The sequence below is a fragment of the Urocitellus parryii genome, chromosome 8, assembly GCF_045843805.1.
Source record: "Urocitellus parryii isolate mUroPar1 chromosome 8, mUroPar1.hap1, whole genome shotgun sequence".
Classification (NCBI taxonomy): Eukaryota; Metazoa; Chordata; class Mammalia; order Rodentia; family Sciuridae; genus Urocitellus; species Urocitellus parryii.
The window spans coordinates 70,345,450-70,372,408 of record NC_135538.1 but is presented as its reverse complement, the minus strand read 5'-3'; the positions used below and the strand labels follow the sequence as shown (position 1 = coordinate 70,372,408).

The 26,959-nt window shown below is 38.5% G+C and overlaps 3 protein-coding genes across 4 annotated transcripts in view; 1 reads left to right on the top strand and 2 right to left on the bottom strand.

The window, feature by feature from the left end:
* The window catches only part of Ankrd6 (ankyrin repeat domain 6), a 180,710-nt gene extending 175,069 nt beyond the window's left edge, over window positions 1-5,641 (top strand). Inside the window, exons 14-16 of the mRNA XM_026410983.2 lie at window positions 2,878-2,991; window positions 3,652-3,778; window positions 4,969-5,641. Coding sequence (XP_026266768.1) covers window positions 2,878-2,991; window positions 3,652-3,778; window positions 4,969-5,540 — 813 coding nt within the window. The 3' untranslated portion in view covers window positions 5,541-5,641. The remainder of the gene's footprint in view (window positions 1-2,877; window positions 2,992-3,651; window positions 3,779-4,968) is intronic.
* A 6,466-nt stretch (window positions 5,642-12,107) lies between these two features.
* Lyrm2 (LYR motif containing 2) lies at window positions 12,108-13,815 on the bottom strand. The gene is made up of 3 exons (XM_026411219.2): window positions 13,736-13,815; window positions 12,849-12,989; window positions 12,108-12,396 (listed from the first exon to the last, which is right to left on the bottom strand). Exons 1-3 carry the CDS (start codon window positions 13,778-13,780, stop codon window positions 12,316-12,318), a joined length of 267 nt encoding a protein of 88 aa, XP_026267004.1. The 5' UTR covers window positions 13,781-13,815; the 3' UTR covers window positions 12,108-12,315.
* A 3,557-nt stretch (window positions 13,816-17,372) lies between these two features.
* Window positions 17,373-26,959, bottom strand: part of Mdn1 (midasin AAA ATPase 1) — a 142,639-nt gene continuing 133,052 nt past the window's right edge. For both annotated transcript variants that reach the window (XM_077801619.1, XM_077801620.1), the window contains exons 93-102: window positions 25,630-25,800; window positions 24,203-24,366; window positions 23,451-23,540; window positions 22,343-22,458; window positions 21,638-21,812; window positions 20,946-21,019; window positions 20,727-20,841; window positions 19,934-19,997; window positions 19,430-19,572; window positions 17,373-18,584 (exon numbers count right to left, since the gene is read on the bottom strand). In XM_077801619.1, coding sequence (XP_077657745.1) covers window positions 18,396-18,584; window positions 19,430-19,572; window positions 19,934-19,997; window positions 20,727-20,841; window positions 20,946-21,019; window positions 21,638-21,812; window positions 22,343-22,458; window positions 23,451-23,540; window positions 24,203-24,366; window positions 25,630-25,800 — 1,301 coding nt within the window. In that variant the 3' untranslated portion in view covers window positions 17,373-18,395. The remainder of the gene's footprint in view (window positions 18,585-19,429; window positions 19,573-19,933; window positions 19,998-20,726; window positions 20,842-20,945; window positions 21,020-21,637; window positions 21,813-22,342; window positions 22,459-23,450; window positions 23,541-24,202; window positions 24,367-25,629; window positions 25,801-26,959) is intronic.

Here is a 26,959-nt window from a genome sequence, read left to right as displayed (position 1 = left end):
GACCTACAAGTGATGCCCTCATGTGCTAAAGTTTGAGAACTGCTGGTCTAGATGGCTACTTTGGTTCCTGTATTCTTATAGGAATATAGTTAATCGTGTAAACTACAAATTGCCTCAAATCTACAGGCATACAATGTCAGGATATTTGATTATCAATGATACTAAGTTTGATCACTTGGCTAAACAGTTAACTCCCATATTTTTCTACTGTAAAGGTATGTGCACCCTTTGCAATTAAAGAAATGTGTGATAAGAGTTTTCAGTAAAAAAAAAAAAAAGAAAGAAAAAACATACAAAATAAGATATGCACTGGAAAAACCATTCACATTACAGAAATATGTATCTTTATGACATTCCCCATAGATCTCTTTCATCTCCCATAGGTTTTACTCATATAGATTATAAACTCTATAATGATCACTTTTTTAAAAAAATTATTTTTTAGTTATAAATGGATCTTATATTTGCGGGGTTGAGGATTGAACCCAGGGCCTCATACATGCCAGGCAAGTACTCCACCACTGAACTACAATTCCAGCCCCAATGATCAATTTCTAAAATATTTTTTAGATGTTGATGGACCTTTATGTTGTTCATTTATTTATATGTGGTGCTAAGAATTGAATCCAGTGTCTCACATATGCTAGGCAAGTGCTCTCTCTACTACTGAGCCCCAGCCCCTGTAATGATCATTTTTAAGCAAAATCGAAACCATGTGCTTTTTTTTCTTGGCAGCCTTATTTTTAATCTAGTAATATGCCCCAGACATGTGGAGCTATGATGTGCTTTTTTATGGTTGTGTATTACTACATGCAAAGGAATAGTTTTTATTTATTTATTTGCAATGCCCAGGGGCACTCTACCACTGAGCTACATCCCCAGCTCTTTTATTTATTTATTTATTTATCTATCTATTTATTTATTTATTTTTGAGACAGGTCTCACTAAGTTGCTGGAGCTGACTTTGAACTTGGTAATCCTTCTGTCTCAGCCTCCGAAGTTGTTGGGATCACAAACATGTACCACTGTGTTCAGGGAGTGATAGTATCTTGCTTATTGCTTTTTTCACTAATTTTATGTCATGAAAATTTTCTCATAATATTCCAGCTTCACAATGACATTCCCCAGCATATTAATAGAACATATCTTTCTTTTTATTAGACTTTAAAAAAATATTTTCATGTGGTGCCAAGGATCGAACCCAGGGCCTCACACGTGCTAGGCAAGCACACTCCTGAGCCACAACCCCAGCCCATAGACTTTTCATATAGTAATGCTATGGTGAACATTTATATGCATAATTTTTTTGACTACTTCTCAGATTGTTTTGCTCAGAATTAAGATAATCGGGTCCAAAGTTAATGTTTATGGCTCTTGATAAATGTTGGCAAATTACTTAATAGAAAGGTTGTACTAGTTTGTATCCTGCCAGCAGTGTTGAATTTTGTCTAAAGCTTAGCCATCATTTATTTTTACCATTTAAAAAACTTTGTTAAATTCAGGATATTTTACTATTTAGGTCTCATTTTCTGTTTACTGGTGAGATTTAATATTTTATATGTATATTTAGTTGTAGATGGACACAATAACTTTATTTTACTTATTTTTTTTTTATGTGGTGCTGATGATCAAACCCAGTGCCTCATGCATGCTAGGTGAGCACTCTACCACTGAGCCACACCCCCAGCCTGGAGATTGAATATTTTAGAGATATAATTGATATTTGTATTGTGGAGAAGCCATTGAAAACATCTTTTCCTGGGACCATGATACATGAGCTAAGACTGTTTTAGCTAGCCTCACCCATGGAGGATTGTATTAGACAAATGCTAGCTATTCCAGGGAGCTCTCTAAAGGTCAGGGAAGGTGACAGATTGGGGTGCAGTGTCATTACACACTCCACATGGCAGGACGGAGCCCTGTGTGAGTCAGGATCTTTCTTATGCCAGGTCACTGTGACCTGTGACAAGTTCTGAGTACACATGGCTGCTCTTGGGGAGACACAGGTGGGGGAGTAGGCTTATCCTGGGAACAGGATGAGAGCTGTTCAGACAGTATGGGACTGAAGAGATGAAATGGAAGGTGCTCACCCCAGCTCTAGAGCTAATATTTCTTAAAAAAAAAATTGAACACCTGCATGTAGAATGCCATGTATGTCGCTGATAAGAAAGGAACTCTCCAACTGGCCTCATGGGCTGGTTCCTGCGAACAGTAGTTCCATTCTCTTCTTTGGACCATCAGAAGGTGATGACAGTTTGGCACTGCTGCTACTGGGCTCCCATGGGAAATGTCAGGATGGAAGGGAGTCCAGAAGGTGTAATCTAAAAGTGGTTCTCTAAGGTCTCGTCAGCGACCTTAAACACTTTCTATATCCTATGCTCTATTTTTATGAATTACCAAAAAATTCCTGCTCATTTGAAAAGCTGGGCAAAAACCCCAAATGTTCAGCTTGTTTTGCTACTTCTTAAACAGCTGTTAATATTTTCTTTATTGTGAAGGTAGGATAAGGAAGCAGTTTTGTACTTCTAGAGACAGTTTTTCCTAATAACAATCTTGGAAATAATGTTCAAAAACTCAGAAAAATTCCTGTTTGCTTGTAAGGTCTGCATTTGCTTAAGTTGTGTATTTACTATGTATTCATAGTCTCTTAAACTCAGGACTTTAATAAATGATTAAAAGAAACAACATTGGCCTTATAGAAATATGCTCAGCAACTTTGAACAGCTAGAGTTCCATGAACACTGTATGAAAATCTAATGGGAGGAGGAGTTGAATTCTGCTTGTTCTCTGGACCCTGCTGGGCATGTTCTCATGAGCAGAAAGGCCAGGGCCTAGCCTTTGATCATCTCAGCATGTACTGTTCCCCCTGAATCCCAGATGCGAGTTCTGGACAAACTGATGGTTGAGCGACTCTCGGCAGAGAGAACAGAGTGTGTGAATCGTTTGCAGCAACACTCAGATGCGGAGAAGCATGAGGGAGAAAAACGACAGGTAAAAACCAGTATCTGTCAGTCCTTTGCTTATGATTCACCATGTTTACTGACTTAAAAGATTCTGGCCTATCATTAAAACTCAGCCTGGGACTCCTGAAAATCATTTTTATTACATAGCATGTTATTTTTGCCACCCCAAAATGAAGTTAATAGCAAAGAACTTGTAGTTTGTGTCTGTTGTAGAATATGCTAGCAGTTGGTAGGGACTGACTGAGCAGGCTGGGGAAAGGTCATCTCTGCCAGGAATCAGTCCTATGTATTTGGGGTTCATTGGGCCATTATACATTGCCAAACAAGACATAGTTCCTGCCCTAAGGGAGTTAACGTCTACCTAGGACTATAGATATGGAACAAATACTCATGTGCGAGAGCTCATGCTTCTCAGCAGCCTGGAATGCTTGGTTCAGAAGATTTGGGTGGCTTTGTTTAAGGTGACTGTAAGTTGCTTAAGATATAGATAGCTGTCAGTTTGGATGCAAGGGATGGCCTGAAGGTGGATGAGTAATCTACAACTTTTAGGTTTGTCAGAATGGTTAACCTCAACTATCATAATATACAAGTTCATTCTTAATGCTAAAGAATTTAATCTTACTGCTAAATTTCAGAAACCATATATCAAATTCACCTCATTCTTTTTTATACTATTATTTATTTTTAGATGTCCTTGGTGGATGAATTAAAAACCTGGTGTGTGTTAAAGATTCAGAATCTGGAGCTGAAGCTTTCAGGAGATTCTAGGGCCTCCAGGGCTAAATCCACACCATCTACTTGTGAATCCTCTACAGGTAACCAATATACAGAGAGAGCCCTTTTGTCCAAAGGTAATGCAAGCCCCAGATCTTGTTTTCTCCTGCCTCAAAGGCAGTAGTCCTTCTGATAGGGCTGTGGAAAACACCAGGTTGCATGATTAGCTCTTTAGGGGCAAGGACCATGTTTTGCTCACAACTACATGCTCAGTTTTGAGAAAGTAATCAAGTGGTCTTATTTTAGTACTCAAACATTATTTGAATGAAGGAATGGAAGAGTTATTGATCAGGAATAACAGTGTATTAGGTACAATGTGGAATGGGGTCAGAATGGACCCCAAATAGAGGGGTGATGGATGACCATCTGTCTCCTTAGCAGGTCTCTCTTCCTTGTCCTTTGTGCCTTTTCCCCATTTCTTCTCCTTGACTTTTTTTTTTTTCCTCTGTCCAACTATACAAAGCCTTATTAAACAGTAGTTCATGTATTGAACTTGCCTCAGGTAATAGATAATAGGTGCTCCAAGCAAAACACCTTTACATTAAATAGTGTAATACTCAATAAAAATTTTGAGGTCATTCAGTGTCTGGTAATTAGGCCTCACTGGGGGGCCTTTGGGAAGCCCAATGTTTTGTGTTACCATAGTCATGTCTGGGACTGTGGTTTTGTCTTTGTGCGGACATACTAGGAAATATCATGGGCAAATTTTTTTATGCCAGGAGTAGTCATGGAGCTTATTATGGAGCTTATTATGGAGCTTTTGGGAAGAGGACCAGTTTTGGAATTGGAACTTGGGCTAAGGAACTGGTACTTTGATTTTATGGCCCAGAAATTGGAGAAGGGGAATATTCTCATAGAAAATGCCCTTTCTGTTCTGAGATGCTTAGTGAACTGTCTTCATTAGGCATCAGGAAATGAGACCCAGAGCATTCTTGGGTAGATTGAGAAGATGCTAAAGGCAAGGCCAGCAAATTTTAAAACTGGATGCCACCACTGTGGCTATCAAGAATCCACAAAAGTCCTCATAAGCCAAACTGATAATCAGGGGAGACAGGTGGAAGGGAGGGACAAAAACATGAAAACAAAACCACAGAGAAGTTGCATGTGATGGGTGTGGACTGAGAAGACTTGTGGTTTCAGGATTTCCAGGACTCTCAAACAGATGCTATCACACTGCCATGCGTCTGTTGAATGCGGGTTTGCTCTGATGTTTCTTTCCTTCTAAAACCAGGTGTGGATCAATCAGTGGTGACTGCAGGTCCAGCAGCAGCTTCTGACAGCTCCTCTCAGGTGGTCAGGCCCAAGGAAAAGGCCCTCAATTCCACTGTTGCTCACAGACTCCAACAGGAGCTATCTTCCTCTGACTGTGCAGGCTCCCGGCTGAGGAATGCCAAGGTCCAGACAGCACTGCTACCCCTGAATGAGGCAGCCAGATGTGATCAGCAGGCTGGGCCTTGCGTCAACAGAGGCACTCAAACCAAAAAGTCTGGGAAAAGTGGGCAGATGAGGCATCGAGTCCAGCAACCAGCACCTAGCACCCACTGTGGGCAGCAGCCACCAGCTGCAGGCAGTGAACTGACTGCCCCCCACATTCGAGACACCTCCCAAGCCCTGGAGCTTACCCAGTATTTTTTTGAGGCTGTTTCTACCCAGATGGAAAAATGGTATGAGAGGAAGATTGAAGAAGCACGAAGCCAAGCCAATCAGAAAGCTCAGCAAGACAAGGCCACACTGAAGGAACACATAAAAAGTTTAGAAGAGGAACTTGCTAAACTAAGGACTAAAGTGCAGAAAGAAAGTTAGGACCTGGAAGGTAGAACAAGAGAGGATTCTTGAGAATTTCCAGTTTTGCAACAACGGAATAGCTATGCCTGTGGAGTTGATTTTTTGTGCACATAGCAGACTTGCCTTTAAAAAAAACAAACAAAAAACCCAATAATTTCTGAAGTGTGCCAGACATATGCTTCCTATGCCCTGAAGATATGAAGTCTTCAACAATTAACCTGAAACCAGGGGGGGGGGGGCTTGCTTAGTGTCATGTTACATTATGAACTCTAAACCTCAGTCCAGGTTCATTTGAAGTTCAAAAGCTCAGATTAATTCAGCCCCACTAAGAAATGGAATGATGTGTAAACCTAAACCCTAAAGTTCAAAAGTGGAAAAAAACAATAAAAAAACTCTTATGAACTCAAGTAGTCATTCATATAAATGTCAACCACCTGCTGTGCCTAGAAAGGAGTCTTTTATGTAAGAGTTGTAACTCTGTGATGTGCAAAACCTCCTTTCTCAAATTTGTAATTCCCAAAATGTTGATGTTTTAACTAGGTGAAAATTTATCAGATTTTGAGGATTTTGTGGGAAGAGATTTTCATGGTGTCATAAGATCTGATATATCTTAAAATTCCTTGAAAAGAGTTTATTTAAATACTCAGTAATTGGCTAATAGCATTGAGAATGTTTAATAATGAACTTGAATGAGTAAAGTTCATATCATTTGATCATTTTTGTATTTTCAGCCAAAACGGTTGATTAATCAGTCAGCTGATTAATGGAAAAAACATTCCTATAACAATTATTGGAAACTTCAACCTATACATGATAAAACCCAGTTACCTTAGAATACCTTTCTGAATTTGAGATTTTTGGTGTACATTTTGTAGGAATAAGAAAATTTTTTGAAAGTATTTCATTTTGAATTGAGTTCAGTCATTGAAGAACCTCAGATACTTTCTATTGTTTTGCAGTGATAATGTGAAGGCAAATAATTAAGTAACTTGATTTAGACACCACTACTCCCTAGCTTCATGGAGCCCTGAAGACTTGACTTTTGCTACATAATGAAATATAAACACAGAAATAAAGTTGTAAAAGTAGCATGGTTATGTTGAAACTTTGGATTCAGCTGTCTTCCAAGCTCTGTCCCTGGAAATGAGGAATTATATGCATCTCCTCAAAATTCTTCATGTGCATTGAAACTTCATTTCTATAACCATAGGAACCTGGTAACTGTTGGCCATAATTGTGAATAAAATGTTGCTCATTGAGCCAAAAAGAAGATAGTGACTTTTTAGCATGTAACACTCTGGTGGGGGGGGCTTTTATTTTTTATTTTTTCCCCTTAGAGTGACATTCCAAGGATATAGACATATCTACTGAATTACTTTTTTTTTTAAAAGGAATGTGCCACTGTTATGTAACCTGAATACAGAATGAACTGGATATTACTCCAAGTTGATTTCCTGTGTGTGAGAGCTTGTCTGCAGTTCTTCCCTGCAGCCCCCAGATTCCTGTGAACTATTCCTAGGAAGGCTCTCCCCTCAATTCCCTATTTGTTTCTAATGCAGAGTCAGACTTGTACAGCTAAATGGTACCTTCAGTTTTCTAAATCTATTTGCAACAAGATATTACTATTCATTCCTCAATATACACCCATATACTGGGAATTGCCTAACACTCAAAGCAGAGATGAAGTCCTGAACAGCTCAAGAAATTATGCTCCAAACAGGAGGCATTCTCTCATAAAAATATTTCCTATCAGGGCTGGGGATATAGCTCAGTTGGTAGAGTGTTTGCCTCATATGCACAAGGCCCTGGATTCCATCCCCAGCAACACACACACACACACACACACACACACACACACACACACTTCCTATTAAAAGGTATCCTTGTTGAGAAATGCTGAAAACAAATTTTAATTGATCTATCAAGTCTGTCTAGACCATAGAATGCCTTGATGGGAGGGAGTGTTTCCATTATATTCCTCCTACCCATCAGAAGCAGACAACTTATCACTGTGAACTGGGTATTTTTGTTTGTAGTTAGTCTAGGGAGGAATGAGAAGGGTCAAGTGGATCTAGTCTGGCTGGACCTAGCTGGCAGATGAAACTGTTGTGGAAGAAAATCAAGGCAGGCAAGGAAGCTTGATTCAAGCAAGGAAATAACCTGTGGTGATTTTAGTTTTCCAATGACAATGTTTTTTTGATCCTCTTTGGGACTTTCTACACAATTTGTTTTTTAAAAGGTAGTTTTGGGCTGCTTTTCTTCTTTAAGCTATTTTATAATAGAGATAGGAGGGGTGGGTCTCTGCCTCTCCCAAGTGAACAGACCAGTCAGCCTCTAAAACCCACAGGAATGACAACATCAGTGCAACGGCGCTTTTCTTTCACTGAGTTAGGCCTATTTTTGTTCTTTAGCCTTGACAAAAACTTAAATGCAGATCTGGTGTATACTTAAAAAAACATTCCCTCCGTGCTATCTGCTAAAATGAATAAATACCTCAACTGTATTTTGTTCCAAAGAAGGAACTGTTAACCTACATGACAGGCTATAAAGTGTTGTTTCAAACTAAGGTTAAAACTTTCAGTCACTGTGGGAAAAAATGATTTAAAACAGAAAAGTTATATAATAGTAGTTCTTAAAGTTTGTTAGTGCATTACTGCATTGAGTATACTAAATATCTAATAGATTAAACATATTAATATATTAGTTTTAATCTCACTTTTGATTTTGGGAGCCCAAAATAAAGGAAGTGGTGTTTCATGTCAATATCCTTTCTTGAGTCATATGTTGACATACTTGAGAGGCAGGTTGTCTTCTCCTTAATATTTTTATCATCTTGAATTTGTCTCCTGCAAGCGTTAAACATAGTTTTTACTTCTATAGATCCTAAACTCCTTATTTAAAAAATGAAAAGTGTGACTACCTTTATTGTCATTTGTTGTGATTGACTAATTTTATGATTCTTGAAAGAGTGCCTTTACCTAGCCACACTTTACCTTGTGTCTATAAAAGGATAAATTAGAGCAATTACATCTGCTTTAAAGTCGAGATCAGCTGTACTGCATCAAAACGAAACTACATGTTAAGATTTCTCTGTGTAATCTTAAGTGTTTAAAACAACTGTTGACCATTTGGAAAATAGTGAACAAAGGGGAAGAATAAAATATTTGTAGAATTACATAACATGCAAACCAAGATGTTACACCTTTTGATAAACTGTTCCTAAAAGTTAAATACATTTCTTCATGTGAAATTAAGATTGTAATAGCCAATCATAAAATTTAAAAGACCAGTTTAAAAAACAATGACCTTTTAGAGGAACTTTTATTATAAAACTTGTGATTTTTAAGGGGAAACACTCAAGTGTGTATTAACTTAAATACATTAGGCAAAAGACAGTAATATACATGGAGTGATTTACTCAGTAAACAAAATAGCAAATTTAATCTTAATTTCCTAAAAGCCTGATTCAAGCAAGGAAATAACCTGTGGTGATTTTAGTTTTCCAATGACAATGTGTTTTTGATCCACTTTGGGAATTTCTACACAATTCGTTTTTTAAAAGGTAGGTTTGGGCTGCTTTGCTTTTCTTTTAAGCTATTTTATAATAGAGACAGGAGGGATGGGTCTCTGCCTCTCCCAAGAGTGTCTGCTGGCTTGACTGCAATAATTCACACAGCAGAGAATGTTTTGCTTTCCTCAGTTACTAGAAAGTCACTTGTGTGTCTACAGGCATACACATAGCAATGCTTGTGCCATGAATTTAATTTATAAGGGCAAACTTACAAAATGGCCTTAACCACTTCTCTTATGCTACAAAGCTTTTGTACTTTTTAAATAGGATTGGTTTATTATAGGTTAAATGCTTAAACCTCCCCCATCTCCCCATTGGGGGTTGAATCCAGGGTCTCACACATACTAGGCAAGCATTATACCACTGAAGTACACTCTCAGCCTTCTTGAATTTTTAAACTTTGAGACAAGATCTCACTATCTTGCCCTGGCTGGCCTTTTTTTTTGGTACTGGGGATTGAACTCAAGTACTCAACCACTGAGCCACATCCCCAGCCCTATTTTGTATTTTACCTAGAAACAGGGTCTCTCTGAGTTGCTTAGCACTTTGCCATTGCTGAGGCTGGCTTTGAACTCATGATCCTCCTGCCTTAACTTCCTGAATAACTGGGATTACAGGTGTGCACAACCCTGCCCAATTCAAACTTCTTAAAATTTAGGAAGGAAAATTTAATCTTCATACAGAAGTACAGTTTATAGAAGACACCCAGAAAGGTTTATCCAGAATACTGAAAAAGATCACTTCATGATGTGTCACCAGCAATTCTATTCTGGCCAAAATCTTTGTGGTTTCATACTTGAGAAGAAACTGCTAAGTGAATCTCCTCTTAGGCTAAACAGCAAGAGTTGGCCAATAATACAGATGGGATAAAGGACTTAAGTGCACAAAGGAAAAGAACTGTTCTTTAGAGATAAAGGTAAGTAAAAGGATGGATGTTAGTTAATCTTGGCCTCTGGAAAATAAGAATTTCCAGTTGTTTTATCTGCTTTAATATAAAATCAAACCAGAGTGGTGGTACACATCTGTAATCCCAGTGACTTGGTAGGCTAAGGCAGAAGAATCACAAGTTGAAGGCCAGCTGGGCAACCTGGTGAGACTATCAAAATAAAACAGCCTGGGGATGGAACTCATTGGCAGAGAGTCTCTGGATTCAATGGTGAGTACTGCCAAAACCCCAAAACCACAGATTTTCTTGGAGTCTAATATTAATTTCCAATTTGCAAATTTAAACCACAAGTGTTCTTTAAAAGTATTCTGCATGCACATCTTTAGGAAGAGTATCATCAAAAGTTAGACTTTAACACTGTGTGACTTTTTTAAATTTCCAGGATTAGAGACTGCTATGTATGTCAACCATGTCACACAAATTATTTCCAATTTGTTCTCTGTACAGAAATTCTTCACAAATGCTTTTGTATATCAGATGGTTTTGCAACAGGTTGATATACCTATTGGCTCAGGCAAGCTTTTAGAATCAGTAGATTACCTCTGTGGAAGGGTATTCAGAAATATTTTGTGGACTCTGAAGCTCCAGGAGGTGGGGGTGGACCTTGGCAAGATATGTACCATTAGTTCACATCTCTCTTCTGGCATATAGTCCAATACTGGCATCATCTGGTGAAATTCTGTCTACATCTTTCAGGTGCTGGTCATATTTTTGATTCACTTCTTAGTTTTGTTCTGTTGAACGGAGGATTTCAGTTTGTAGACTGGCAATTCCAGAATCTTTCACTAAATTAATTGTATGTTATAAACTAAACCTCTTTCAAAAGTATCCTGAAGTCAACTTTGGGGATATAGTTCTCTTTCAGTGAAGGGGATTAAACTTAGGGCCTTGGCCATGCTAAGTAAGCACTCTATCACTGAGCTATATCCTCAGCCTATAATATATTTGTTTCTTAAATTTTTCCTGTTACAGGAGAAGAATCTAATGCACCATGGATATTCCTTAATGATTTATGTCCTTCTGTGTGGATGTGAAAAGGCAATTATGGACATTTCATCCAGAAGTTGCCTAAAATCTTTCCTCTTCTTGGTGTTTCAGTGTGTTCAATAAATTCTTTTTCTTTTCTTTTCAACAAAGATCCAGATTCCCAGTGGTCTTTTTAGAGAATTCTTTGACTACCAAACTATGACACATCTGAAGAACATACCCCAACAATCTTGAAGGTTTATACAGAAGGGATTTTTCAAGAAAATTCCAGAGTATCTCCTGGAGTTAGTATGCCTCTAGTCCTGCATCTAATGCTATTTAACAGCTTGAGATCTAATTCATATACTGTATGTTTAGAATGCATTTGAGCATATTCATAGTTTATTCAGAGTTGTACAACTAGCACCATAATCTAACTGTAGGACGTTTTCATAACCCCCCAAAGAAATATCACACCCATTCACCAGCTACTTTTCCATTTTACCCATGGCCCTAGGCAGAACAACCTGGACATTTCACATAAACAAATCCATATGATACAATTTTTTGTGACTGGCTTCTTTAACAATGTTATCAAAGTTCACCCATGTATATTATGAATCAGTCCTTCATTTCTTTTTATTGCCAAATAATATCTTGTATGAAAATACTAAGTTTTATATATTAACTGATAAATATTTGTTTTCCTACTTCTTGGCTATCATTAGTGCTGCTATGTATAGCACTCATGTACATATTTCTTATACGTGCATGGTTTCATTCTCTTGATTATGACCTAGGAGAACTGCTAAATCATATGGTAACTCCATGTTATGGCTTGAGGAGGGGGATGGTCTGTTTTACTAAAGTGGCTGCAGATAGTTTACATTCCCACCTGCAATGTAGGAGTGTTCCAAGTTCTCCACATGTTTGACATTTATTATTTCCCTTTTTAATTATAGCTACAGTAGTGGAAATGAAGTGCTCTCTCATTAGGTTTTTGATTTGCACTTTCCTTATGAGTGTGTTGAGCTTATTTTCATGTATTAACTGGCATGTTGGAATGGGGTTTGCTTCTTAAATAACTGCAGACACATCCAGAAACATTTTTAAAACTCAAGTGTATTTTTCAGTCCTGAGGCAATCACTTCAATGTGATTTTCTCTGCTCTCTATAACACAACATTTCTATCTTGATATTTTGCTCAAGTACTGTACATACAGTTTGACTTGACTTTGAGCTGTCCATTGTTAAGCCTAAGCTCAACAAATTACACGGAGATTTGAAGATCCTTCAGAATAATGCTATAGTTAAGATTTTGCTAAAGCAAGTGTTTTTTCTAACTCCTTTAGCTGCATAGTGCCTTGAGTAATCATCATCCGGATTGCATCCTGTAGAAAAAAGGGAAATCTGATCACTTAACCTGGTGAGGTACAATCTCACCATTTTGTTAAGTTCAAGAGCCTATAGTGGTGGGCTGAGAATGTAGTTCAGTGGTGGAGTGTGAGCTTAGCATGCACAAGGCTGTGAGTTGGCACCATACAAAAAGATTCTCCAAATAACAAAACAAAACAACAACAACAAAAAAACCCCCAAAAAAAATGTCATTACTGGGAACTGTTGAATATTAGGAAAATTAAAAGCTATGTGGTACAGCATAAAAACCAGGTGCTGCAACTGTATAGATAGATATTTTAAAGTATAATTTGGAAAATTAGTACCACTATAAGCAATGATCAAGATATACCATCTTGGTGACATTCCAAAATGCCTGCTAAACTTTTAAAAAACTGGTCACTTAATACAAGAGTCTGGGACTGCCCTCACCATGATCTATTCTCACCTCTTCAGTGGCACTTTTGTTTCTTTTGAATTCTTCCCTTGCCCAGTCCTTCAGGTACTTGCGATCAGAATTGTTTGATACTTGCTGAATTGCTCGTAAAATCCTTCTGTAGAGCATGAGAACTTGTTGCCTTCTCATGAACTGTACGTGGGGGGAGAAATGACAATTGATAGCCAGTTTTACTTTGGCAAACCAGCTGTAACCAGACGATATCTTTTTAGTTTTCAATTTTTTTAAAAAAAATTTTTTCTTAGTTGCAGATGGGCACAATACCTTTATTTTTATGTGGTGCTGAGGATGGAACCCAGTGCCTCACATGTGCGAGGCAAACGTTCTACCACTAAGCCACAGCCATGACCCCAGGTTCTCAATTTTGAAGATAGCAAAGAAAACCTTTTTATTCTCTATTTTAATTTTATTTTTAAGGAAAACGGCAATAGGTTCACGTGGGTCATTTGTCGACTCTTTTGTAAAACTTAAGAACCTTTAAAAATCAAAAGTTGACCACCTTTATGGGTATAAAAAGGGTTGCCGGGTACCTACAAACTGTAACATTAATAGCACTTTTTCTAAATTTAATGCAGTTGTCCAAATTCTTTCGGAATCCCCCCCCCCCCCCCCCCCGCCTTAACCATGGTTCGGTACTACCAACAGAGCGAGCTTTTCTGCGGTCCCTGAAAAGAAAGCGCCTACCCGTTTGCTCCCTCCCCAACTCTTGGGGAAGCCCCGCCTCCAACCCCTAGGGCCAATCACTGGCGTGCGCGTGCAGCGTCATAACCCCGCGGACCCGCCCGGTTGGCCTGATACTGTAGTCCGGGTGGGGAAAGTAGAAAATCGAGCAGCTCATACCATTAGGTGTAGACCTGGGTAAGAGAGAACATCAGTACCTGCTTTAGCGTCAGCGTTGCTGGAGGCAACCGGGAAGCGGCCATCTCAGAAATAGAACGCGTTCCTCTCGGAGTCTCAGTGCGCAGGACGGAAGTGAGGGAATGGTCAGGGGGCGGAGCGAGCTCCGTTTCCTGGGAGACGCTTGTGGATTTGTGTTCCTACCCCGAAAGTCAGGCGTTTGGGAGGGAAGCCCAGGAGTTTGAAGTTTATTAGGTCTGTTGCCTGGGCTAGGTATTTAACCGGTCTTAGTCGAGTTAGCTCATCGTTTGAATAGGGTAATAGTGTTTGTATTACAAGGTGGTTGTAATAACGAAATAAGAATGGTAAGGCATTTGGCACCGTATGCATTTAAGAATTTATCAATGGGGACTGGGGATATAGCTCAGTTGGTACAGTGCTTGCCTTGCATGCACAATGCCCTGGGTTTGACTCTCAGCAGCAGCAAACTTTTTTCTTCTATTAAAATTTTATTTTTAAGGAAAACGGCAATAAGTTCAGCAACAACAGGCTTCATTAATGGAAGCTAAGGTTTTTGTTTTTTCCTTTGGAAGGGAAGAACATATTTAGTATTTTAGGATGTTACTTATTTAAGCATTTGCATCCTGCAGATTTTCTCGTTTTCATTACTTTTTTTTTTTAAAGTTTTTTCCTGTAGTGGTCTTCATCATGATCATTTGTAACAGTGTAACAGGAGTTTTAAATGTTTGTCCCATTGAGACTTTAAGCAGTTTTTTTTCTTTGCCTCCTGTCAATAATGAGGAGGAACTGAATATCCTCCTACACTTCAGACTTTTACTCCTAGTTCTCATCCCCATAACACATCCTTAGTTTGTGGCATTTTTGCCATGTTTTCCAAATAGTGAATTAAAGTACAACCAAAAATAATCAGTTAACCCATTTACAGAGCACTCCAGTGAGTCACCTGTTGGAATCCACGAGTTCCCTTTTCCTAGCTGTGTGTGGCTATTTCTCCTGGCCTGTTTCCTTTTCTGTGAAGTGTAAAATGAAATACAGCATCCATCTCAGAGTTGTATCATATGCAATGTTCTAAGAGGCCCTGGCACATACAAGAAGTCTAATCCTTAGCTGTCTTAGTTTAGTTGGCATTGTGATGCTAATAACCTCATGACCACATTGCAGTGGTATATTTTTCAAATTTTGTCCTAACAGATGAACAGTATAACAACTTATTACAGATCTGGCTTTTCAAGTACTAGGGCAACTAAATACTCCTAGCCACTTTAGATTATTTTTTTACTGATTTTTGTGCATGATTTAGGCACATTTATGCTGATTAGGACTTTTATTCTAGTTTTTCATGGTTTATATCCTTAAGCTTTATATCTACACTATTTGTATTTTATTTCCTTTGAGGCTTGTTTTGTCTCTTCCCATTTGAGACTTTGTAACTATTTTATTTTCTTAATTCTTGCAAGTACCCTACCACTGAGCCACAATCCCAGCCCCACTAAGCTAGAATTTTAACACCATTTATTAAATAATTATCTTCCTGGGGCTTTGTGGTGCATTTTTGACCATATAGTACATACTTACAGTCTGAGGATCTGTTTAGGCTGTTGTCTTGGACTAGTATGTTTTTAAATTTTTTTTTTGGGGGGGGCATATTTTGTTACGACGGGACACTGTAATAGATTCTTGTAAGAATCTATTATTGGTGTTCAGTATGACCTTGACAAATGTTTTCTATAATTTCTCTCAACCTTCTTTAGGTTCTTGTTTGAATTGCCAGTTAATTAACAGACATTTTTACACTCTTCTTTGCTTCCAGAAACATCTTCGAAACAGGTAATACTGTCATAAGCTAGGCACGCTGTCTTCAAAGACTTGGAAGTTCATACCATGGAGGTTATCTTTCTGGAGGAGTTATCTGAGGTAGGTGGTTGTCAGAATGTCAAAGTAGATAAGATTCCAGACAACTAATGGAACACCGGTAGATTGCAAGACCTCTCATTTTCTGTGACTAGGTCAATGGTAAGGCTGCAGGGAGGGAATGAACAGGAGAGTCAGGGAAGAACCTCATAGGTTGTAGTAAGAAACTCCAAGTGTCCTCTTCACAATAGGAAGATCTGAAGGGACTTTTGGGTAGAGATTTTAGAAAGATCCTTGGTTGTTGTCAGTGAATAAAGTGAAGCAAACAAAGACAAATTTGAGTTATCATTGAAGTAGTCCAGGTTAGAGATTAAGAGCTCCATCTGCAGTGAATTGCATGGGGGAGAGAAATAGGATAGCTATAAATATCCAGAAGCTATACTTGACAGATTATTAATTTTGGATTTGGATGGAGACAGAAAGGGAAGTAAAGCCCAAGTACAGACCAAACTCCACATTTGTAAACAGTGGCAGCTGGAGCAGTTAACATAGAAGGGGGATTTTAGAACAGATTTGTGCTAGAATCAGTGACATTTTGAACATGTTGCATTTGAAGAGTTTATCACCCAACTAGAGTTCCAGCAGACATCTGAGTAAGTCATGGTGATGATTCTATTATCGCCCAGTGACATGATAGCTGTCTTAATTGGTTCTTTAACATGGAATGTACTTACACAATGAAAATGCCTAGTGCTGCATTTCTCAGACTGTAACCCTGTCATTAAGTGAACTACAATGTTAATTAAGTATACCAGAGTAGCCTTGTTGGACCCCTGGATAGAAACCTTTGCAGGCCTTTTGCTTAGATAATGGTTGAGCTATGAGTGACAAAGTGTCTTTAGATTATTAAGAGCATATAGAGCATTTGTGTTCTAATTCCTCAAATGTCAGAATTTGCCTTTTTGGTCAAGGAGACTGGGTATTTGGGGATGGAAAGTAGGAGAAGGAAGAGGGAGTAGCAGGGCACAAATAGTAGCCCTGTCAGCAGTCATGTGGTAGTTTAATTTGTCATCACTCCTGTAAGTCCTAATAGTAGCCCAGATTCTCAATGCCTTGCTCATGAATCTATCAGGCTTTTAATCCTGGGTCCACAACCCTTATACCCCATCAGTTTGCGATATTGCTTTTTCCCCACGTATTGAAAATAGCATTCTTGGGGACCTGATACCAGAATTCCTTCTGTCCCAGGGCCAAGAGAATCATTTTGAGCACAGCAGTAGGGGAGCTGTATCTTACACCTGCTGATTAAAGGTAAATATAACAGTGCAGCTGTCTTTCCCTATCAGACCCAACTGGGAATATTAAACTTCTTGTCCCATAGAGGGCTTTGGCCAGTGAAGTATGAGTGGAAGAGGTGTGTGTGTGTCATTATGAAGCAGAATCTTTGAGTCAGTGTGTGGTTCTGCCAACTAACCCATAGACATGGGAGTAAAGTTGTGGGATCATGTTAATGTGCTCAGCAGACAAGACCAGTCCTCCAGCACGTGTTTTGAATTTGTCATATTCCACTGATCACAAATTAGCCCAGGGATGATGGTATACATCTGTAGTACCAGTGACTTGGGCAGGAGAATGCCAAGTTCCAGGCCAATCAGCTTAAGTTGCTTCATTTTTAAGACAAGGGTTTCACTAAGAAGGGCCGAGGCTATAGCTAGGTCAGTGATAGAGCATCCTTGGGTTCAATCCACAGGAATGTGTGTGGGGAATCACAACATATCTCAACAATGTTGTATTATTTTAATAACTTTCAGAGTATAAACTGCATAGTTTTCGAGAATAAAAAATGATATAACTTGATACATGCTTTAGGACATTTGGTTAAACAACAAGCAATCTGTGTTTAATGATCACCACCTATAAGGGTGGCAGACTTCACAGTGTAACTTAAAGACATGGAGAGAGATGATTATGTCATAGCATGTTGCCTACAAAAGAACATTAAATAGAATACAGCTCACAGTTTCAAGTATTCAAACATCACTGCTTTCTGGCCAAAGAAAAACCAATGGTGTATTTTAACTGGGGGGAAAAAAAGTAGATGTAGCTGCTTAATTCTGTGAACATAGCATTTCTTTTCCAGAATGAGACTAGCTTGAAAGCAATCATTGGGAGGAATGATTCTTCTCCTAAACTATTAAGGGAAAAAAAAAAAAAAAAAACTAAAATAAATTACTATAACAAATAGAACTATGGCAATGAGAGAATGAAATCAAGGGAAAATTTTCTTTGTTATTGCATAGTCTCCCGAAGCAGCAAATGTGAGGACACTGAAAAGCCACTTCATTTTTACTTATATATGTCGATTACGTGGGCTTACTATCTTCTAAGAGGAGTTCTTTGTGCATTTTCTTACCATGTTTATTGTGCGGTCAGGCTCTGCATAAAACTGTATGCATCTCAGCCACATGACAGCCTTTAGGTTCACCAAGGCAGAACTTAAAGTAGGGCCAAAGGGTCCACAGTTCATTCCTGACAGCATCTCAAGAAATGTTTCTGCAAGGGGAAAACAGGTAGCCGGATCCAGGGAGGGTATGGCCTCCTCAGTTATGAGACGGGAGCCCTGCCGCTGATGTTTGTTCCTTCTCTGTCCCAGGTTTATTAAGGAGATTTCATAGATGTTTTGTAGCCATTGGGTGGATTTTAAAAATCAAAACAATGTATTTTAGAGGGATAATTTCAGAAACAGTTATCCAAAAGGGAGCATCAGGTAAGATTTGCAATATTCTGACCATGATTCAAACAGTTTCGCTTTGGACAGCTTTTTCTGTTCTAAGGGTGATCAGAAGCAGTCACCAACTCAAACCACTGTCTGAGGGCATCACTGAGTGTCTCAGGAAGAGCATTCACATCTCGAAGGATGATATAGAATGGGAAAGGGAACTCTTCCATGTATGATCGGATTTCAGGCATCTCTCCGGGTCCTTTAAATATTGGTACTTTAATGTCCAAGATAGAATCCTGTTAAGACATTTGAAAGGAAAAGCAAAAAAAATCAGCATCCTTGGATAGCTCTTCCGTTGACGATTTTTAGAACTACCCTCAAGGGTGAGATAGATTTCTTTCTGGGAGATTGTTTACCCCTTCCTCCTTTTTTGGTGTCAAAGTATGCTTTCCTTATAATGATATCTCTATTCTCTACTTGGAATAATTCCCACTAAATCTTGCTACCAAGGCTTTAATGTGAGTGTTTACCCTAGAAAAGAGTTGCCCTCAATTTCAAGTTGATCATAGCCCATTATCAAGGCTGAGGTAGCTGTTGTATACGAGGGCAGTTCTGAACCAGAGGATGGAGTCATATTTAAGAGTTTTAAAAAATACGAGAAAATATCTTGAAACCTACCTTCAAAATGCTACAGTTTTAGACCAAAAAACATATTCATCAACATGTAGATGAGCATACCAGTAATCCCAGCTTTTAGGAAGCCTGAGGCAAATTTGAAGACATGTTTAACAACTTAGCAAGAAGGACCAGGTTTTTACAGTTCTGACATTACCCCTCTACATGCAATCTTTTCAGTCATTTCTCTTGAGAACCTTGCATTTCAGGGTGCCCAGTGTTCTCCCTATGGTTCTTTCAGTTCCTATGTAACAGAAACCTGGCTAACTCTAGAGACAAAAGCTGCACTAGATTCTATGTATAACCTTCACTGTCAGGAAGAATAATTTAAAAACATAAAGGTACACAGAATGCTGTGAATGCAAGGAATTCTCAATATGATGGAGTGACCCAAGCCATATTTCAGATAAAGGAATTCCTTTCAAACTGTTCTCTCTAAAAAATGAGGCTTTCAGTAGTTACTCACCCGAGAACTGGGATTGTCCAACACAACAAAAATGATAAAGATGTTAGCATTCTGGGCAGCCTGAACTGCTGCCAAGACCCTTTCTTTGCCCTCAAGAAAAAGACCTCGTCCATCAGAGACTATTAGGAGAAGTTGTGCAGTTTCTGTAGAACACGAGAAGAAATAAAAATCATTTTTAACAACTTCCTAAGTATTCCATGTACTATTAAAACCAAATATCTGATGAATCCATAGGACAAATAAAAGGGGCCTTTGATTAGATCATTTACTTAGGAAAGACAAGATATACTGAGCTGCTTTTAGTATGACTAAATTTCCCAGTGGTATTTAAGAGAATATCTCCCATTGTAGAACAACACATTAAAATTAAAGTCCATGTTAATGAGGATAACAATGCTGAGTAGGCCACTAGAAGAGTGTGCCCAAATCACCTTTAAAAGATGGTGACAAGTACAGTGAGATAAAAACAGAAAAGGCTTTTTGTTAACAAAGAATGCAGCTCACCTGGACTGATGTTTTGTGAGAGTTGCTGAGCAGCTGCAAACATGTTGGCTACAGACTCTAGAAACTAAACCAGACATAAAAGAATCAGCAATTGCCCTGCATGCCCAAGCATCTGGGTTTAAATCTTAGTGCCTCCAAAAGAAAACTACTTAACCTCCCTTTCATTGTTAGACAACATTGAAGTAATTATCAGATAATGATCCTAGGCCCAAAAGGCAATCAAATTGTCCCTTCTAGACACCTAAAGGAAAGATGAACCTTGTGTGGCCTAGCATTACCCGTTCATAGAGGCATTCAAGTATAAGCAAGATGTGCATCACTGGTGAGTCTCTCCACTAGTGTTCTGGGAAGACACCCAAAGGGAAGTCAATATGAATGCCCCACAAAAAGAGCTGAACAGAAATATTACCCCTGTGTTTTGTCATTCTGAGCAAATCACTGGCTTTATCTCATTTCTTCTTTAGGCTAAATGAGAGAGTGAATAGGCCTTGACCCACCGGACAGGGTACGGAATGATAAGTTTACTTTTGTAAAATGTTCCAAACTACCCAAAAAATGGGGAACTGATAAACCAATGGTGCTAAACTAATCTTAAGGAACTGAGTAAAAGAAGTCATAACTTGGTTTATGTCAAGGAAGGTTCTATTCTAATGGTACAGACTGAAATTTAGGATTATTTTGTATTGTCAATTTTACCTAACCTGAATGCTAATTGCGGGAAGGGAGCTCCTAAAAATTATACACCTCCAATATCAGCTTAAGAATAACTATGTGAAAGACTTCAGCCACATACCTGAGCAATCTTGGTTTTCTTTTGTTGGAATTTGCATAGCCGTAGAATCTGGGACCCGGAGTAATCACTGAACTGCTCATGGAATGGGTGTAATAGCTTTACCGTCTCTCCAAAACTTGGGGGAGAAAAACCCAAATACAATGGGAGTTATTTTGTCATGTGATCAAAATGACAAGGTTATGAAAAGGGTTTTCCAATGGGATTACAAGGCAACCTTACCTGCACACGGCAATCTGACCCACTTCCAGAAGGGTTAGAGCACTTCCAATCACAGCCAATGATTCAAATGCAAGCTATGAAATAAGTAAAGGGCTTAGAATAAGCAATCCTCTAAACTAGTGCCTCTAACCTTTTCTTCCATCAAGATTTCCATGTTTATAACAAAACCTGAAGCTTTGGGGGCATTAGGCCCTCCTTGGTTCCACAAATGCTGAAACCCAGAGTACATTACACTGGTAGAAATGGTCTGTTCTAGATATCATCTAATAAAAGTAATTTTGTGAAACATGATCCATAAATTGATTTTTTTTTCCTGCGCAGGGGGTGGGGGTGTGTGCTATGGAATCTTTATGGGTAGTAAAATCAGCAGTAAACTAAGTATTCTACATACATTATAACTCTGAAATAGGTATTGTTATATCATATAGACTTAATAGCTTCAGATACTTTTATGTTGTACATAGTCTGGGAGAGTAGCTTAATAGTAAATTATTGCATTTTATGGAAAATAAAGTCAAGTTTACTTGCTCTGTAGCCAGACAACAGGGTTAAGAAACAAGGAATCAAAATATTTGAGACATCCTGAAATTTCCCTTCTGAACTCTCAATATAGCCATCACATTCTTTCTGCTATTTGGGTAACCCACTGAACATGGTTTGGTGTAAAACTGTCATGTATTTCTCTTCCTTACCTGTTTGGTGTGATTGTCTACCATACTAGAAGAGTCATCAATAGCTAAACAAATCTGATACTGGCGTTTACTGGGCTTGGTCCTTCGGAGCCAAATCTTGTCTTTCCGAAATTGACTGGCAATGTATGGAATGACCTTCCGCATGTTCAGTCGCTTTCCTGTTCGATAGTCTCCTCTATGAAATTTAGCAGGGCAAAGACTAGTTAACAAGTGCTTATCACTCAAAATTTTCTTTTAAGAACAAAAATCATGTGAATCCCTTAAAACCAATAGTTACCTGGCACAATGAGGCATTACTGTAAATTAAGAACTAATGAACAGTGACTACCAGCCAGGAATGCTGGTCATGTATGTAATAATTAGATCCTTCTAAAAAAGCTAAGATAGGAAAAAAAAAGTTTATACGGAATACAAAGTATTAGTTTCTTCCTTTTCTTTGGACACATCTAGGTGAATAACAAAACCAAAGGCTCAGCCCGTTTTCCATCCAAAGTAATGGAAAAGAAAAATTGCCTTCATACCAAACATCACAGAAATCCTGTGGCAGAGATCACAAAAGCAAACAGGGTAAGGAGCACCATGCTGGTGCTCTGCCACAGCAAAAGTGGCAGCCTATGATCCAAAACCATAAATGGTTTGGTGCTGAGTGCAGAACTGCTGACACCCTCATCTTTTCAGGCATCACGAAGATTTGTGAAGACTTACTTCAATTTGGCTGCCTGAGTAGGTTCTAATATGAGACGAAGTTGCTCACATAACTGTTGTGAAAGAGGCGTAGTCAAGATCAGATAATTCTGCCACATCTCAGCTGCAGCCATCTCCTGGGATAATGACAACAAATATAAGTTACCCATTGACTATCAGAGCCAACCAAGTCATAGCATGATGAAGCTAAGTGATGGGAAGGTTCATGCAAGTTAAGGCTTCCCCCAGCCAGTTATTTATAGTTTTAAAATGTTGTCTTGGGGCTGGGGATGTGGCTCAAGCGGTAGCGCGCTCGCCTGGCATGTGTGTGGCCCGGGTTTGATCCTCAGCACCACATACCAACAAAGATGTTGTGTCCTCCGAGAACTAAAAAATAAATAAATAAATTTTAAAAAAAAGATGTTGTCTTTCCCCAGCCACCAAAAATATGACTCATAGTTCCAGGGGAGAAAGAATGAAACAAGGAATTCATGACCAAATCAATGCCTTATTCATATTGTAACCCTTTATACAAGGAGGCAGATGTCAATGAGTAATTCTGTTCTAGCAGATCTAGCCACTTATTCATGGGTTCTCAGAACCATATTCCAAAGTAAAAGTGACAAATTAAGTGCAAATCCCTCAGGTAACATACTCAGCAGTGCATTATTTCCTGCACACAAATGTGGTATTATGATAATAAATATTAAAATATATACACATACTGAAATTTAGGATACAAAGTTACTAAAAATTATACTCCTGGTTAATACACAGAGCTAGCAATGATCTGGTAGCCTATTCTCAGGATGGCACAGCATAGACTTTTGCCTAGCTTTCAACCACTGTTACATCTACTACAGAGCCATTAATAGAAGTTAAAGGATTCTGTTTTAATAATACTACAGATGTAGTAGCAAAGTTCCAGAAAGCAATGAATAGACCTAGACTTTAGAAATGTAGGCTGAGGCAGAAAGATCATGAGTTCAAAGCTAGCCTCAGCAATGGTGAGGCACTAAACAACTCAGTGAGACCCTGTCTCTAAATAAAATACAAAATGGGGATGAGGCTCCCTGGTACCCCCTACAAAAAAAGTACAAAGAAAATGAAACAAACCCTAGTGGCTTACTTCTCCTGAGTTTCCAGATTCCTGTGGCTCCCATGTTTCTAGTTGTCTTTCCATCTCCTGTCTTAGCTGATTAACATCTTTTATAAGGGGCTAAAAGGAAAAAACAAAGAATAAGAGAAATAGTAAGAACCACCACCTTATCACTGGCTGCCTTCCTCCCTGTTTTAAGAACTCAATGCATACAGTCAAATGCCTGAGACTCAAAACCTAAGCAAAGTTAAGGGCACGATGAGAGGATGCTAGATTCTTTTAGAGAACATGGATAAAGGAAATGTTCAACATTTGTAAATCCACCACAGCCAAACAGAAACCAAATACTCTTTAACTCATCAATAATAAAAATAATCTTTAAGAAATCTGTCATTAAGCCAAACTGTTAGGGGGGAAAAATTCAAAGGGCTCTTTCTAAATACAGGTGATAAGTCAAACATTCTTGTTACTTAACCATTATGAACTGCTACTTGTCCTGAAGATTCCTTACTCAAAGACAGTAAGTAAAGTGGGAATGTGGAGCCAAGGCTAAGAACCAGACCCACCATCATGGACAAGTCAGGGCACTGTGACCCTGGGATTAACTGTTTAAACAGTATTGTCTATTTATTAGGGAACACTCCTCATACCAATAGTATTCCTAAAAAATTTTTTAAGGACATGAACCAGATGTTCCACAAAGCTCTAAAGACAAAGATTTAAATGCAACTTAAAATTATTTTGACAATTACTAAAGCAGCAACTGGTCAGAGTTTTAGTACCTGGAAAATTATATCCATAAGAAACTGATGGGCTGTATGAATGGTTGAATCTCGGCTTCTCTCTGGGTTCTCATTCTCTCTCTCCTTGTAGGATCTGTCTATCCTGGAGTCTTGGTGTTCCTCTGGTTTAACAGTTTGAGCGTCTACTTCCATTTCATCAGGGCCTATTTTAATGTAAGGAATAGTTTTATTTATCATTTTAGCATAAAGCCTGAGCCTGCTCTGTTACCTATCAATAAATCAAACCTCATTTCACTCAACATTTCCAAATATTCTTGCATTTTGAGACAGCCACTGCCAAATTCTTACTAATTTTTCCTCTCCCCACTCTGCTGTTGAAGTCAGCTATTCTTTACAGAGTAAACAGTAGAAACTGTAGTTTACCTTAACAACCTTATAAAAAAAAAATGATTCTTTAAACCTTGTGTGTTATTAAAAATTGAAGCAAGGGTTGGGGTATAGCTCAATGGTAGACTGCTTGCCTAGCACATATGAAGCCCTGTGCTCAATCCAATCAACAAAAACCTAAAATAAAATCATTTTCCCCCCATCTTATAGATGAGGAAATTGAGGCAAAGACAAAACTAAAAATATACCTCAATCCATAGTAAAATTATGGATTTGAATCCAGGCATCTAATTACAAATGCTTGTTTTTCCCACTGTCATGTAATGGCAGTAGTGTACAGTGTCGAACACCATCAAAAGGCCAGGAATGAAGCATCATAAAAAGCTTTTGAATTTGGCACCTTCTTTAGAAATTGTATTTATTCCATTGTTGATAAAATTAAGTTGATGCATCTGCGGTCTTTTTAAAACAAACTATCTGGTAACAAAGCTTGGTTACCTATGAAATGGAAATTGTTACCTTCTCACATGCATTTTGGTTTCTTTTACTATTTTATGATAATACATACTTCAACATAATTGAAAACATTTCAATAATAATATACTCAATTATCACAACTGTGTTAAATACACCATTCTGTTTTCTTTTATATATTTTAAAAAGACCAACAGAATTTTGTTAAACTTTGGGGTCTCTTTTTTGAGAGTGGGCACTGGGGATTGTAACTCAGGTGCATTTTACCTTCAGCTACAACCCCTTTTTTCTTTTTTAGGTTTGAATCAATCTCATTAAGTTGTCAAGGCTGGCTTTAAATATGTAGTCCTCCTACCTCAGCCCTCTAAGGTGCTGGGATCACAGGTATGCACTACTGCACCTGGGTTGGGGTCTCCTTTGAAAGATGCTACTCCACCCCTTCTACCTTTCTGCCCTAAACAAAATATAGTAAAATAACTATACGCAAGTCTAGTCCATGGATGAATAACTTGAAACAGAAAAGACGAGCCTAGACTGCAGTCTGAGAGAACTGATTTCTCCAAGTCAGAGAGCTTAGAAAGAGCATGGTCACCAGCAATTCTCACTAGAAACTGTTGTGGTTCCCGATTTGACTTCCTCTGGCTTCAGCTGTTCCATGTCTGCTGTTTGGAGTTCTTCCTGTTTCTCTGTATCCATGAGGGCATCCTCTATTTCTTCATCTTGCTGATATTTGCCAGAGTCTTCTGCAAACTGCTGCTGCTCCTTGCTAGCCACATCTGCCAATAGCATGCATGTAAACATAGAAAGCTTAGGTTTTTGCATAATGAAGTACAAACAAATAGGCTATGGATTCTATCACTTATAGCTTCCAAAATTCTAATGCTGGTTCTGTCACTTACCAACTAAGTGGCTTGGACACTTGTTTTTGCCTAATTTATTACTGACCTATTGACAGAGCTGCCTGTCGCCTATCTTCCATACAATTATACATGTGACCACAGCAACAGGGTATCTAACTTGGTTTTGACTACTATCACCAGTAAACAAACCTGAATAAAATTTGAGCGCATGTTTGGCCAACTAAAGGAAATATACCATTACAAACTTATAGGCCTATAAACTGCAGTTTATTAAGAGTTGGTTAAAAGTATAAAAGGGGGCACAAAGACCAACATGGGAATCTCAACACTGTAATCTTGGTTACTTCCTTTTAATTCTTTAGTTCAGTGCTCTTGTCTCTCTCTACACAACATCCTAGCTCATAAGATTATTTGAGGAATTCCATGATCATACAGCAGAGGCTCAGAAAACCCTTTTGACACAAAGCAAAAGCTTTTTTTTTTTTTTTTGAAGTGGGGACAGACTTCTGAACAGCTTAGCTGGGCCCTCTTGGGCCCAAGTTTTTGTTCCCTTCTCCAGGCTGTGACTAGACTAGGGCAGGAATCTATTCTCTGTCTGTTGTATGCCATCTCTTAAGTCATTTACAATTGTAAATTCACAAAGATCCACAGTGGGGTCTTGCCCTATTAGGGGCAGAGACCTTAATAGGTCTCCCTAATAGGCAGTGTCTCACTGCCCAAGGTATGGGAGGAACCTGCCTAAATTGCAGCATATGGTAGGAACTGGACCAAATATATAGTTTTCAATAATCATTCTTCTTTCTGTTCAAGTAAATAAAGTGTAGACAGAGTAAAAAGTTATCTACCACAGTCATTTTTGCACTACCCTCATGGGCAGGTATTATCCATACTAGTTTATCAGGGATACAACGATGAAAAGTCACCAAGACATCAGAATGACAGATATTCTCTGCTGAAATCTCCCTGCTGTTCTTTTCACTTCGTAGAGAAAACACATATTATAGGTTCCATTGCAGGAACCTACCCCAAAATTTCCAGAACTAAGAAACCCTGAAATCAGTGTAGATAAGGATGT